The sequence below is a fragment of the Panthera tigris genome, chromosome A2 (assembly GCF_018350195.1).
Source record: "Panthera tigris isolate Pti1 chromosome A2, P.tigris_Pti1_mat1.1, whole genome shotgun sequence".
Classification (NCBI taxonomy): Eukaryota; Metazoa; Chordata; class Mammalia; order Carnivora; family Felidae; genus Panthera; species Panthera tigris.
The window spans coordinates 120,370,358-120,384,283 of record NC_056661.1 but is presented as its reverse complement, the minus strand read 5'-3'; the positions used below and the strand labels follow the sequence as shown (position 1 = coordinate 120,384,283).

The following is a 13,926-nucleotide window of genomic DNA, read 5'->3' as shown; positions in this document are numbered from 1 at the left end:
CATACTCAAATTTTTAAAAGTTCCAGCATATTTAAAATTCTTATCCAAGTTAAAGATGGGATTAACATCTAGGTGAAGATGAGAAAAAAAAGTAAGAAGTTTCTTAAGTCCCTGGCTGGCATGCAGTGGGCGTGCAATAAATGGTGGCTGGGAGTGTCCTCTTTCCCCTTCTGTGTCGGCAGGAGAATGGGGAGGAAGGGGTAGGGCTGGGCTTTCCATGTGCCATAAGTCTAAGGGCCCCAACTGAGCAAATGAGACACCCAGTGTGACCTCACTGAGAACACTCCCCAAAGCAACCTGGGTTATTGTTAATTCAGAAATAGTGTATCTATGAAAACCTTGTATACCTATTTTCTAAAATACATTTGGACCTTAAATTACAAAGTAAACTAAGGAAAGTGTGATCACTCAAGCAACAGAATCGCACCGTATCCACTACTGCTTGGAAATCAGACAGATTCTTTAAGTGTTTCTAGGGCATTTTTTTAAACATATAACGTTTATTTATTTTTGAGAGAGAGAGCTTATGTGCTTACGAGTGGGGGAGGGGCAGGGAGAGATGGGGACAGAGGATCTGAAGCTGTCTGGGCTACTAGCACAGAGCCCCATGCGAGGCTCAAACTCATGAACTGTGAGATCATGACCTGAGCTGAAGTCGGACACTTAACTGACTGAGCCACCCAGGCGCCCCTGAGTGTTTCTAGGGCATTTCTAACCTCGTGAGGAGAGTGTTCGTGCCACAATTTTCATGACTCCGCTTTTGGAGCTATTGACTTATGAGTATATTTTGGGGAAGGAAGACCTAACACCTGCCGGAAGAGCCTTCTGTCCAGGCGACCTAAATTTACTTCATTTGGCTGTCTAATTCACCCTGGATTCTCAGTCATGTTGGTTTTGGGGGCTTAAACAAGTTTTAACCGAATCTCCGCCCATACGATAACGTGAGGCTGCACGGGGTTTGAAATCGGATAGACCCACGTGTACATGGGTGCTCAGAGGACATCGTTCATTAAATGCTAATTGGTTCAGACCCACGGTATCTCATAACAAAAAGTATTGTTGTATTTATTGCAACTGTTTCCTTCCACATTTAAGGCAGTTCTCAAAGATCCATAAAAAACAAGGTAAGATGAACTAAAAAATGAGTCCGTAGTTGGGAGAACGACGGGAGGAAAAGTATATAAAACCAAGTGAGATTAGGACAAACAGGGCCAGGTCAACGGACCTGGCCACCTGTTGCGGATGGGACACAGTTGTCGCTGTAGCTTACTACAGGCCTGTGCAATCAGTGTCCCACGGCAGTGTCCCCAGATAAAATAGATGTGCTCTTCAGAGCTATTAGGCAACGATGGTAATCTCTGAGGAAGAAGAGAAGGGCCCGTTCTAAAACCAGGAGACAGCAGAGAGACTGGTGGCTGGGCAGACGCTCCTGAAAACAGATTCTGGGGTCTAGTCTTAAACAAAGACAAGTGGATGACTGGAGACCCGGAATCCCGCACCCCAGGGCGTGACCAACAATGACTTCAACTTGGATATTGAACCAAACGGCCACTTTGGCCATGAAAAAAACCATAGCAGGGGTCAGAGAACCTGTGGCTTTGAACAATATAACTCCCTGGCAGATAATGAATCTGGATACAGAATGTACTGACTTTCTAACTGTGTAGCAAGAGCCAGGGTGCCTGTTAGAATAGGAGGAATGCCAAGAGAAGGCTTCCAAAAGAGAGGCCAGCGGTGGTCCTGTGGCTTCAGCCAAGTATCACGACACCCCCCCCGCCCGCACCCCCCGACTTATTAAAACACAAGTGTGGGGGCGGGGGGGGGGTGGCACCAAGAACCTGCAGTTCCAGCAAGTTCCCAGGTGAAGCTCATACTGCTGGTTCTGAGAACACACTTTGAGAACCAGAACTTTGACTCATCACATTTGGGGAAAGAGGGGCAAAGGTGGAAATCCCTGGTGAGAACTTTGATTTTAAAACAAGCCATCCGTGGCCCTTCTTTCTGTCATTAAGTTGGACCAGAGGTTATCATCAAAGCTTGTCCAGCATAAGAGAATACAACCAGGCCATCTGCACAAAGGGGAACGAGCACCTTCTGTGTTCTATAGTGTAGCTGAGAATATCCAGCTCATCCAAAAATGGTATCCGATCACTTCGGCAATTCAATCCGACAGGTATCTTTTGGGGCACAGCCTGTGCTCCTATTGTTCTAACACCTGTGGCTTCCTGGGGCTGCGGCACAGTGGGGGATCCCGGGGGGGGGGCGGGCAAAGAACGCACCTGTTTCTCCTCCCTGGACTCAGTTATCTGAGTCAAAGGGCCATTGGAGGGCCGAAGGGCCTCACTCTTGCTGCGTGGGTTTTCCGCCATCATTAGGACCAGGGAGTCCATTCTGAGTTGGGGCGTCCTAACCCAAAACTCCACGCTGTCCATCGAAGAGATGGTGGGAGAGAGGAGGTACAAGCTGTCTCATGCCCCCGATAGGATTCTGCCCAGGGTAAGAAGAGTGCGTGGCCAGGCCTACGACCTGCTCCGTGTGCCAAGCACTGAGATGTGTTGCTGGGGAGGAAACTGAGGCTCAGAGAGGTTAAGCAACGTGTCTGTGGTCACATGGGGAACAAGGGGCAAAGCCAAGACGTCAACGGCGGTGTGCACGCCTTCAACCTGAGCCTCAGCTCCCTCCTTTGTAAGTCACAGAAAATACCACTCCTCACAGGGTAGTCATAAAGATGACAGGAGATCACCCGTAGACTGCCTCTCATTTAGCAGGAGCCCACAGTGCTTATTCCCAACTGTTTAAACTCATGGGAGCGTGACTTTACCCTCCTCAGGATTACCGCTCCGTGAATATACTAAGGACATGCATACTTTTTCCCTGAAAAAAAAAAAAAATCTCTCTATGTGAATGATGCACAGCCACTGTGGAAGGCTTTACAGTTGGTTACCACTCTTCCTCATTGGCTCCTCACAATAATGTCATACGCATAGGATTATCCCCATTTGACACAGGAGGAAACGGAGGGTAGAGTCTAAATTAGACATGAAGGTGCTTTTTTTCCCCCCCATATGAAATGATGCAATCTCATGTAGAAAAGTTATATTGTTTTGCTCCAAAGTGAAAAGGTTGTTCTTTGGTCACACAGGTAAGAAGAGGGACAGGCCCAGGACAAAAATCGGGGAGGAATATATATAAATAACAAGCATAGACATACGTATAAAATTAAATCTCGTGGTCCTTCTGTAAATAAAGCTTTTCTTCTTTAATAGAATGACAACCGCTGTCTTTGTTTTTATACTGAGGAGAGATTAAACTATACAAAATTTTAAATCCAAACATGTTTTTGATGGGTTGGCAGAAAAAAAAAACAGGACAATAAGGCAGCTCATCCCTTCTCCAGGCACCGGGGAGGGGCAGGGCTGTGCTCTTTGTTTAGAGTTCTTGCTCCTGGCCTAGGACAAGGGGGGAGAGCCGCTGGGGCTGCCAGGGCCAGGAGAGGGTGCACACACGTCCCTCAGTCCGGCTGCTATGTGAGCGGGTGCCAACACCCCACTCCTCGAACCTGACGAAGCCCTCAGGTCCTTCTGGGTTGGCAGAAGGTAGCACACCACGCTCTCGGCCCCCTCCCTGTCACACCTGTAGAGCCAGGCAGGGTTGGCTCTGTCCCTGAAGGCCCAACACAGAGGGCAAAGGCAGCTGCATTTTATCCCAGGATCTGACCTTGTGTGCTGTCCACAGAGAGAAGCCTGAATCAGGGCAGCAGTTTGGAAAGGGACAGTGTGAACAGAATGGCCTGTGAGCTGAGAAGAGGGAACAGTGCACAAGGGACCCAGGAGCTGCCAAAGTGGAGGGAAAACAAAAGGAAGTCCTTGTTCCCAAGGCCTCTGGAGATCCTGGCTTGATCCTGCCTGCGGGACATGCCTCATGGTGCAAATGACAAGCCTCTGGACTTGAGCTTCAGTCCTGCCTGTCGCTTCTTAGTGCTATAGTCCTGGACAGATTCCTTAAACGGAGCCTCGGTTTCCCAGCCTACAAAATGGGGATAATACCTAAGTCATAGACTTTTTGTGAGGCCCAGTAGGAAGCTGCCCTTGAACCCACAGTCTGAATGTCACCCCTGGGATGCTGTGTCTTCAGGACAGGGCCGTGGATTCAAGTTGCTCTACCATTTATTAGTTATTATTCAGAGGAAAAGTTAGTACACCTTGCTGGGTATCAGTTTCTCCATCTGTAAGATGGGGAAAATTACAGAGAGGGCCTTGTGAAATTACCAAGATTAACTAAGTACATATACACAAAGTACACAGAACTGTGTCTGCTATATAGTAAATTACACAAGTGGCAGTTACTGTTCTTTGAAGCTGTCATTCTTGAAGTTTAACATCTGTCTTCTTCAATATCATTCACTCATTCATTCTTACAAACGTGGACGGAGCACCTACCACATAACCGACGCTGCTCCAAGTTCTGGGATACAGTGCTAAAGACAGAAAATGCCACTGCGCTTCTGAAGCTTATTTTCTCCCTCCTCATGGGGGGCGGGCAGAAAATACACAATGTCAAGTACTAATGAATGCTATGATTTGAATAAAAGAGGGTGAGGTGAAGGAACGTGTGGCCAGGAAGTCGTCTCTCAGGCCTGAACAGCATAAAGGAGCTACCCATGTAAAGAGGTAGGGGCAGAATGTTCTAGGCAGAGGGGACAGCAAATGCAAAGGCCCTGAGGCAGAAATGAGCTTGGCATGTCTGAGGACCAGAAAAGCCATTGTGGCAGGAACACAGTAATCAAGGAGAAAGAATGGTCCAAGATGAGGTCAGAGGGGTGGCAGGAGACACATCACGTGGCGCTTGAAGCCAGGGCAAGGCTCAAGTTTTACCGTGAAAGTTATAGGAAGTCAGTTTAGGTGAGGTGGGGAGTCATAGATCATGACCTGGATTATATTTGAAATCCAGAGTGATTGCTGTGTGGAGACTGCCAGAGAGGTATTAATATCACCACCCCTATTTTAGGCACTGGGAAGGTATTAATGTTATCATCCCTCATTTCCAGATGTGGAAATCATGGCATAGAGGGATTAAATAACTTTCCGCAATGCACACAGTTAGACATGGGGGGGCTGCGGCGCGAACCCAAGTAGCCTGACCCGAGACCTTTGCACCCCTGACCACTATGCTACACTGCTTCTCAGATGGGTACAATGGCCCCAGGAAAGTGAGGGCAAACATCCTATTCTAGGAGGCCCTGGCCTGGTGAGCAAAGTGAGCCCTCAATAAATGTTTGATGAATGAATGAATGAATGAATGAATAAATCATGTGAAAACACTTGTAAATTGAGAAATGCTATGTAAATATTCTTAATGTTAATCTTTTGGATTAGAGGAGTTCCATTTATCTCAAATTTCTTCTAATGCTTATCAGATTTTCCTGGGAAAAGGAAAAGGACAGAGGTAGGACATTTACTTCATGCCTCAGTCCCTTTAACTAGGGGCAAACAGCAGCTTGACCAACCTGGTCTGGGGCAAACGTGAGGAGAGATCTGGGCTAAGAAAAATCTGGTGGTTGGCACCCTGTCTGTTATGGCCTCCAGAAACTTTAAGAATGTTCCAGTATTGAGGTGCCTGGGTGGCTCAGTCAGTTAAGCATCCAATTCTTTTCTGCTCAGGTCATGATCTCACAGTCACGAGATTGAGCCCGGAGTCAGGCTCGGTGCTGGGCACGGAGCTGGTTTGAGGTTCTCTCTCTCCTTCCTCCTCTGCCCCTCCCCCACTTGCACACCACGCATTCTCTGTCTCCTCCACCCCGCAAAAAAGAAAACAAAAAGAATGTTCCAGTCTACCCAAGGTATTACTTTTCCCTCCTATCTTCTTTCTTATCTATTTCATTTACTTATGAAGAAGCAAATGAAGACGTTCAAGCATTTTACTCATACAGGTGAGGAAACATTTAAAATATGTTATGAGTGGCCTTGAGAAAGGTGTGATATGCATAATGTTTTGCGATGATGGTTCTCTTTGGAGTAATTTCTTTGGGTAGGTCTACTGCAGTTCCAGCAGGAAGGCCATGTGGAACTCTCCCCTATAAAATCCAGAACCTTGAGTGATTCTTGCTCTGTCTCACACAGTAAGGGGGGGGGGGGCGGTTAGACCACTGGCAGACTAGGCTTAGAAGGAACTCCTAACCAAACCCTAACATGGTAGCTAGGTGGACCCTGGTGCCCTTTCCAGCGTATCCCTGGGGCTTTCTCACACGTTCGCAACAGAGTAAATCCCTTTCGAATGATCTCCTATTTTTCTCAATAACAAGTAACACTTTTTTAAACTACAGTTAACCGTGTTCTTGCCTATATTTATAGCTTAGCTGTTCTTCACAAGTAACGGTGATGCAGGTGTTCCGATGAACCTCATGTTACAGGAGAGGAAACCGAGGCTTTAAAAAAAAGAGGCAAGCTCTGAACTCCGGGGAAGCCCAGATCTTAGGAGATGGTTACGTGTTTCATCTGTGGGATCATCACCCGGGTGCTGTTATCATGCCCATTGTTTTGATGTGTACACTGGGCTGGGGGGAAGGCATCTGACCGGTCACACAGGCAGGGAACTCAAATCTGGCTGTCACCCAAGGCCATCTCTCTTCTAGTGTCGCACTTTTGGGGCCCAGGTGGCTTCTTCTCGTCCCGCGGGGTTGGGTCCCGGTGGTGGGAAGGGCGTGTCTTACTGTCATGTCGTACACAAGCCCTCACCTCTCTGGGGGCCTAGGAAGGCGGTCTCGCTGTCTCTCTAACTCCTTCGCGAACTTCCCGTGGGTGGCAGGGGCGCGCGGCCGCCGGGGCCTGGGCCCCGCTTTGTCTCACCCCACCTGAGGAGCCGGCGCCAGGCCGCGCCTCGGCGCCGCCCCACCTCGGTCCGCAGGGGCGGCAGCAGCGCCAGCTCTAGGCTCCAGCCGGCGACCACACGGTAACCCGAGCCCACGGCCGCCTCCATCTTACATTTGGGGACCATTATTTTTTTCCCCGTCCTTACAAACCGTTAAAGGAGCGCCATCCTCGCCCGTTCCCCGCACCTCCCACCCCAACTCCTCTGCCCGCCGCATCCCCTTCCTAAACTGCCAGCGCCAAGATCCCAAGTGGGCGCAGGATACAAAGTCGAAGATCTGGACATCACAGTTCCAGGTCCCGGTCCCTGCTAGCACAGGACCCGAGTGGGGTGGGGGAGGGGGGATTCCTCCCGTCTGGCAAAACCGGGGGCCTTCGCCGGGGCCTCAGCCGCCGCCTCCGCCGGACGGAACCAGCTCGGGCCCCGCACACCTCGCTGGAAGCTCACAGAGGAGCAATGGACGCACAGGAGGAGAGGGGGATAGGCGTGCCCGCGAGCGTGTGTGTGTGTGTGTGTGTGTGTGTGTGTCCGCGCGCGCGCACGCGCGTGTGCGTTTTCTAAGATCCGAGGTGTAATTCCGCAAAGAAGGTCCTGGAGATGGGGCATCTCTAGTGTGGACAGAGGCTTTGTGTCCAAACCCGCGGCGCAGGGGATAGCACGGGGGCGGGGGAATCTCCCGGGCGGGGACGAGTGGAGGAGTTGCGTCTGCGCATCGGGAGGGGGACGGGATTCCTCGCCCCGACGGGACGCCCGGCTGTAGGAAGCTCGGGACTCCGGGCCCTGCGGGACGGTCCGCGCTCCCCGGCCCGGGCGGGCGAGCGGCGGGGACCCTCGCCAGAAGCTCCCAGCCGAGCACAGAGCGCGGGCCGCAGGGTCGCGTCCTCGAAACAGCCCGCCCCAGCCCGGCTTCCCGGTCCTAAGGGCGCCCCTGCCCGCCGCTCCCCGCCCCCCCGCCCCCACCAACGCTGACACGGCCGAGCCGGGCGGGTTACGCCCCCACCCCGCGCCCACAGCCTCCCGGGCGTGCGGGAGCTCGGGCGCAGGGAGGCGGCCGCGCGTCCACTCCCGCGCGCTGCAGCCGTCCCTCCCCCCCGGCACTCACAAAATTGTCCCCGCAGCCGTTGTCCGGACACAGCACGTAGAAGGAGACGCCGGGGTCGGCGTAGAAATCCATCCTGCGCTCGGTCTCTTCGGTGGCGATGAGCTCGAAGGGCGTGTTGGAGCACCATTTCTCCGCAACGTCAGCCAGCTGCTGGAAATCCATCCTGGCCCGCCGCGCCCGCCGCTCGCTCAGCCTCCTCGCGCGCCGCCCGCCTCCCGCTCCCTCCGCCGCCCGCCCGCCCTCCTCTCTCCTCGGGCGCCCTCCTCCCGGGCGGGCAGCGCGCGGCTCCGCGGGCTCTCGGGCAGGCGGCGGGGCCGGGCGGCGCGGCTCCCTCCGGTCCCGGGGCTCCTCCCGGCGGGGACTGTTTACATGCTGTGTGTACGGGGTGGGCGGCGGCCTGGACGGCGCGCCGCCGCGCCCGGCTCCGCCCCGCCCCGCCTCCCCGCCCGCCCCTCTCGGCCGGCGCGGCTTGCGGCGGGCGGGGCGGGGCGGGGCGGGGCGGGGCGGACTCCTCGGTACGCCCCCACCACTTTTTTTTCTTTTTTCTTTTTTTTACAAGCCAACGCGGAGCATCCCGGAGTCCTCCGGAGCCCGGCACCGCCCCCTACCCGTGACGTCATGCGCCCCAGCCAACCAGCGGAGTCTGACGCCAGCCCGGTGACGTCACAGCGCGGGCCCGAAATCCGCGGCTCGGCCGTGTACAGTGAAGTGGGGAGGGCTTGTAGTCCCCGCCTGCGTTTATCCGGAGTTGGAAGGCCTTGTCGGGAAAAGTATTTTCCCGAAAACGGTTTAAGCGCAGAGGACGCCCACAGAATTGCAGATAACTTGTACCTTGTCTGAGGCTAGCGATGGAGGAGCTGAGAGAATCCAAGGGAAACGGAGCTTTTCTTGTTCAGAAATCCAAGCTCTGTCCCCTTATTGATGTAAGGAGAAAAAAAAAAATGTCCTAAATACATTTACCAGACACTGCTATGAGTATCCATTTGATAGGAAGAGGACAGGTTTTGGGTGGGGTTTTTTTGTTTTTTGGGGGGTTTTTTTGCGTTCACGTAAAGCTGAGTATTTCTTAGAAATAAGCCTCATAAGACTAGCTTGAATATTATTCAGCCTCAATTCATATTGCATAACATAAAATGACCAACTACTAGTTTGGAGTGGAGAAAGGACGTTTTAAAACAAGCGTACGCAGCCCAACAATTGCACCTGTTGAATGCTCCCTGACTGCCAGGAATGGGGCAGGCATTGCTGGATTGCAAAAAATGCGTCAGAAGGGCCCCCGCCCAGAGGAATTGAATGACGACTAGCAGAGACACGTTGAATAGCATTCATTCTACAAATGTTCAATCAGCTTTTGTCTTTAAAGTTGGTCCTCTGAACCAGACACAGTGCTAGCCCTAGAGATATAAATAAGAATAATGTGTTGTTCCACCCTCAAAGGGCTGGCAGACCAGCTAAGGGAAGCTCATGACACCGTCATCCCTCTGAATACACCCTTACCCAACAGAATAAGTGTGATTCTGGAAAATTGTTCTCTGGCATAGTTCTGGGATAGGGATTCTTTTTCCCTTGACTTCCCTTACTGAATCAGAGCTGTATTCCCATACAGAAAGTAGAAACTCCACTTAATCTTTCGGTAAGGGAAGAGGTCAGGATGGTGATGGGCCCAAAGGCATCCCGGGCACTGATCCTTTTCCTGATGGGAGTTGTCTTAACCTTGAAGTTAATGCTCCTGTGTAACAACCTCCTGACTTCAGAATTTCCCAATTCCTTTAAAACATTTTGGTTTAGTGACCTTTGATGGAGCATCTGTTGGGTACCAGACACACAAGGCCCAGTTTTTGCCCTCAAGGAATTTGCAGACTGTAAACTAGGCAGGCGATTCCCAAGCTCCATGCCTACTTCGTATACTCACACCTTCTCCCAGTGATTCAAACACTAATGTAGGTATTGCTGTGAGGGATTTTACAGATGTAATTAAGATTTCCAATCAATTGACCTTAAGATAGGGAGATTGCCCTTGCTGGGCCTGGTTTAATCAGGTGACACTTTAAAAAGGACTAGGCTTTTCCCAGAGAGAGAGTCAAAGCATGAGATAGATTCACCATCAGGGAGATTCTCCACTAAGTGACCTTGGAGATGGAAGGGGCCATCTGGCAAGGACCACACAGCGGAGTCTAGGAGCTGAGAGCACCCCCCGGCCAGCAGACAGAAAGTAAATGAGACTTCAGTCTGAACTGAATTCTGCCCATGTCCTCCATGAGTTTGAAAGCGGGTTTTCTGCAGAGCCTCCAGGGGAGAAGTCAGCCCTGACCGACGCCATGATGTCAGCCTTGAGAGACCCTGAACAGAGAACTCAGTTAAGTAGTGGCTGTGCAGGAACTTCTCATTTATAGAACTGGGAGCTAATAAATGGGTGTTTTCTTAAGTTGCTAAGTTTGTCCTAGTCTGCTGTGTAGCAGTAGAAAACTAATATACAAGACAATGGAGGAGACACGCATATGAATAAAAACATTCAGTATGCTCTTGTAAATGTTACAAAATGTTGCTTTCTTTCTTTCTTTCTTTCTTTTTAATATGGGAAGCTCAAGATAGAGCAAACTTCTGGTTCTACCATTTAAAACATTATATGCATTAGTGTGGAAGTTCCAAAAATGAAAAGCTTCCTTAAATTTGAGACTAAACTATATAAAATACATAGCTTTTCTTGGAAAGCAGGGAGTTTAGAAAATACATGTGTTTTTAAATCCATCTATGGAGTCGGCTCTAAGTGACGGATGACCATAGTTACAAACATATTTATGTAACAAATACTTTTTGTCAGAAGATGAAAAATTCTCACTATGAAAAGTAGAATTCCGGGTATAAAACAATTGCTTAATGAATTGAATACTGTTGGTTTCCTTAGAAAGACATTGAGTTGGGATGCCTGGCTGTCTTAGTCAGTAGAGCATGTGACTCTCTATCTTGGGGTCGTGAGTTTGAGCCCCACATTAAGTGTAGAGATTATTTTAAAAAGGAAAGGAGGAAGGAAGGAAGGAGGGAAGGAGGGAAGGAAGGCATTGAGTTAAAAAGCAGAAACTTTGGAATTCTGGGTTGATTCCCACCTCTGGGATTTTAAGTTTTATGGACATTTGCAACTTACTTAATTGCCTGGAGCCTCAATGTTCTCTCCTGAAAAATGGGGACAATAGTGAGACGAATTATGTAAGGTCCTCGTCCCAGAACTTGGTACACAGTATATGCCATGATCACTCTTAATCTGCTTCTGGGAGATGATTTGTAGGAAGATCAGCAGATGAATTTTAAAAGTAAAATTCAGGAGTGACATGAGGGTGGGAGGCTGGTTAGTACTGGTCACAGATGAAGGAAAACCTCATTTTTCCCAAGCACTTAGAGCAGAGTTTCTCAATAGCAGCACTATTGATATTGGGATCTGGGTAATTCTCTCTTGTGGGGAGTTGGCCCTGAGTGTCGTAAGGTCTTTAGCAACATCACTGGCCTCTACCCCACTAGATGCCAGCAGCCTCCCCCCCCCCCCCGCCCCCGCTCCCCTGCCTGAGTCCCCTTAGCCTGTGACAAACAAAATTGTCTCCAGATGTCACCAAATGTTCCCTGGAGAGCAAGCCTGCCCCTTTTTGAGAACTACAGATCTAGAGAGAAAAATCTTCCACAAGTTCTGCTTCGGCCATTCTTATTAACTAATGGAAGGGGTATGCCAATAATGCAATGGGAATTAATTCTGGAAAGTACGTCTACACAACTCGCTCGAACCTTGGCTTTCCTAATGCAACTGGGAAGGTCAGTTGCTTAGACAGAAAGATAATACATCACTCTGCCTCTCTCTCATTTAGACAGAGTCCAGTGAGGCATCCTGTGTAGGGCTGTGTTCAGGCTCCACATACAGGACAGTGGTCTTTCCAGAACTGCAGCCAGGTCTTTTGTGGAGCCTGAGGGTGAAGAAACATTAGGGCCTCCTGAAGCCCCTTTCTTGTTCTGCCCCTGGAAGCAGAAGGAAAATGAAAACATCTCCATTGGTGGGCAGAGAGTTGTGTAGTCTTTGTTGTGTGTAGAGAAATGTCTCTCTCTCTCTTTTAAAAAAAAATTTTTTTTATGTTTATTTTTTAGAGAGAGAGAGAGAGAGCAGAGGAAGTGCAGAGAGAGAGGGAGACACAGAATTCGGAGCAGGCTCCAGGCTCTGAGCTGTCAGCACAGAGCTGGACGTGGGGCTCGAACCCACGAAACAGTGAGATCATGACCTGAGCCGAAGTCGGATGCCCAGCCGACTGAGCCACTCAGGCACCCCTGTTTCTCTTTTTTATACGAATCTAGACTTGGATCTCTCTGAACCACTGTTTGTCTTTGGGAGACGTGCGTTGGTGACAAGAGAAGGCGTATTCAAACCCCATGGTGGCTGGGACGTCTCAGGAGCCCAATTTGGAATTGCTGAGCACAACCTAGATTCTCCCGCTCAAACCGACTCTTCCACCACCCCCCCAACCCCCCCCCCCCCCCGTTCTAAGTCCTCTGTGGCTTTTAGGAGTAAGACTGACACTAACACGTAATTTTACCTTTTAGTTACTCCCCCATTGTAAGTCCATTCAAGGAGCCCTCCCTCCCCTCTGGCAAATCTGCTTCAGATTCTGTGGTTATGTGGTAGGAGTCGGGCAGAAAGGGGAGCGAGTGGGGCTGGTTCCACATTCACCCTTTGAGCCCATGGCAGTCACATGGTATCTCGAGGCACAGTAGACCCTGAGGTCCAGGAGGTGGTGGCTGGTAGAGATGTGTGTGATATGTCACAGCGGTGATGGCAGAGGTAAACAGAGCCCGGGATCTGGAGAAGCAACACCCAAGAGGGCGACATGGGAGGGATGAGCGCTACCCCCTCTCCTTCCTAAGACACTTAAGAAAGGGGACACCTTGGGGTGCCTGGGTGGCTCAGTCGGTTAAGTGTCTGACTTCGGCTCAGGTCATGATCTCGCGGTCCGTGAGTTCGAGCCCCGCGTCGACAGCTCAGAGCCTGGAGCCCGCTTCGGATTCTGTGTCTCCCTCTCTCTCCGTCCCTCCCCCATCATGCTCTGTCTCTCTCTCTCTCTGTGTCAAAAATAAATAAACATTTAAAAAAATTAAAAAATAAATTAATTAAAATAAAGTTTGAGGAAGCTCTGGGTTACAGAGTTTGGGTGCATTTGTCTTCAAAACATGTCTATCTGATCCAACGCACCTGAAATATTTTCCTTTTATATACATCAAAGAAACCGAAATAGTTTGAGGTTATTTTAAGTTCTTTATTCAAACACTTCAAAATTCTATATAGTTCAATCATTCCCCTCCTTGCCCTGACTTTCATCTAAAATAGTTTCTCATAGGGGCACCTGGGTGGCTCAGTTGGTTAGGCGTCTGACTTAAGCTTGGGTCATGATTTCACGATCCGTGAGTTCGAGCCCCACATCGGGCTTTGTGCCGACAGCTCAGAACCTGGAGCCTGCTTCGGATTCTGTGTCTCCCTCTCTCTCTGCCCCTCTCACACTCATGCTCTGTCTCTTTCTCTCAAAAATAAATAAACATTAAAAAAATTAAAAAAATAAAATAGTTTCTCATATTTTCTATTTCTTCTTTTTTTCCATGGAAAACATTTTTTAATGTTTCTATTTATTTTTAAGAGAGAGAGAGACGGGGCGCCTGGGTGGCTCTGTCGGTTAAGCGTCCAACTTCGGCTCAGGTCATGATCTCACAGTTCGTGAGTTCGAGCCCCGCGTCGGGCTCTGTGCTGATAGCTCGGAGCCTGGAGCCTGCTTCGGATTCTGTGTCTCCCTCTCTCTCTGCCCCTCCCCTGCTCATGCTCTGTCTCTCTCTGTCTCAAAAATAAATAAACATTAAAAAAATTAAAATGAGAGAGAGAGAGAGAGAGAGGGAGAGACGGAGCACGAGTGGGGGAGGGCTCGTGCATGAGCAGAAGC

The 13,926-nt window shown here is 50.1% G+C and overlaps 1 protein-coding gene across 1 annotated transcript in view; it reads right to left on the bottom strand.

Annotated features, from left to right (window-relative positions):
• The window catches only part of MTURN (maturin, neural progenitor differentiation regulator homolog), a 28,691-nt gene extending 20,487 nt beyond the window's left edge, over positions 1–8,204 (bottom strand). The window contains exon 1 of the mRNA XM_042969194.1: positions 7,970–8,204. Within this exon, the coding sequence (XP_042825128.1) occupies positions 7,970–8,131 (162 nt within the window). The 5' untranslated portion in view covers positions 8,132–8,204. The remainder of the gene's footprint in view (positions 1–7,969) is intronic.
• Positions 8,205–13,926: the final 5,722 nt, after the last annotated feature.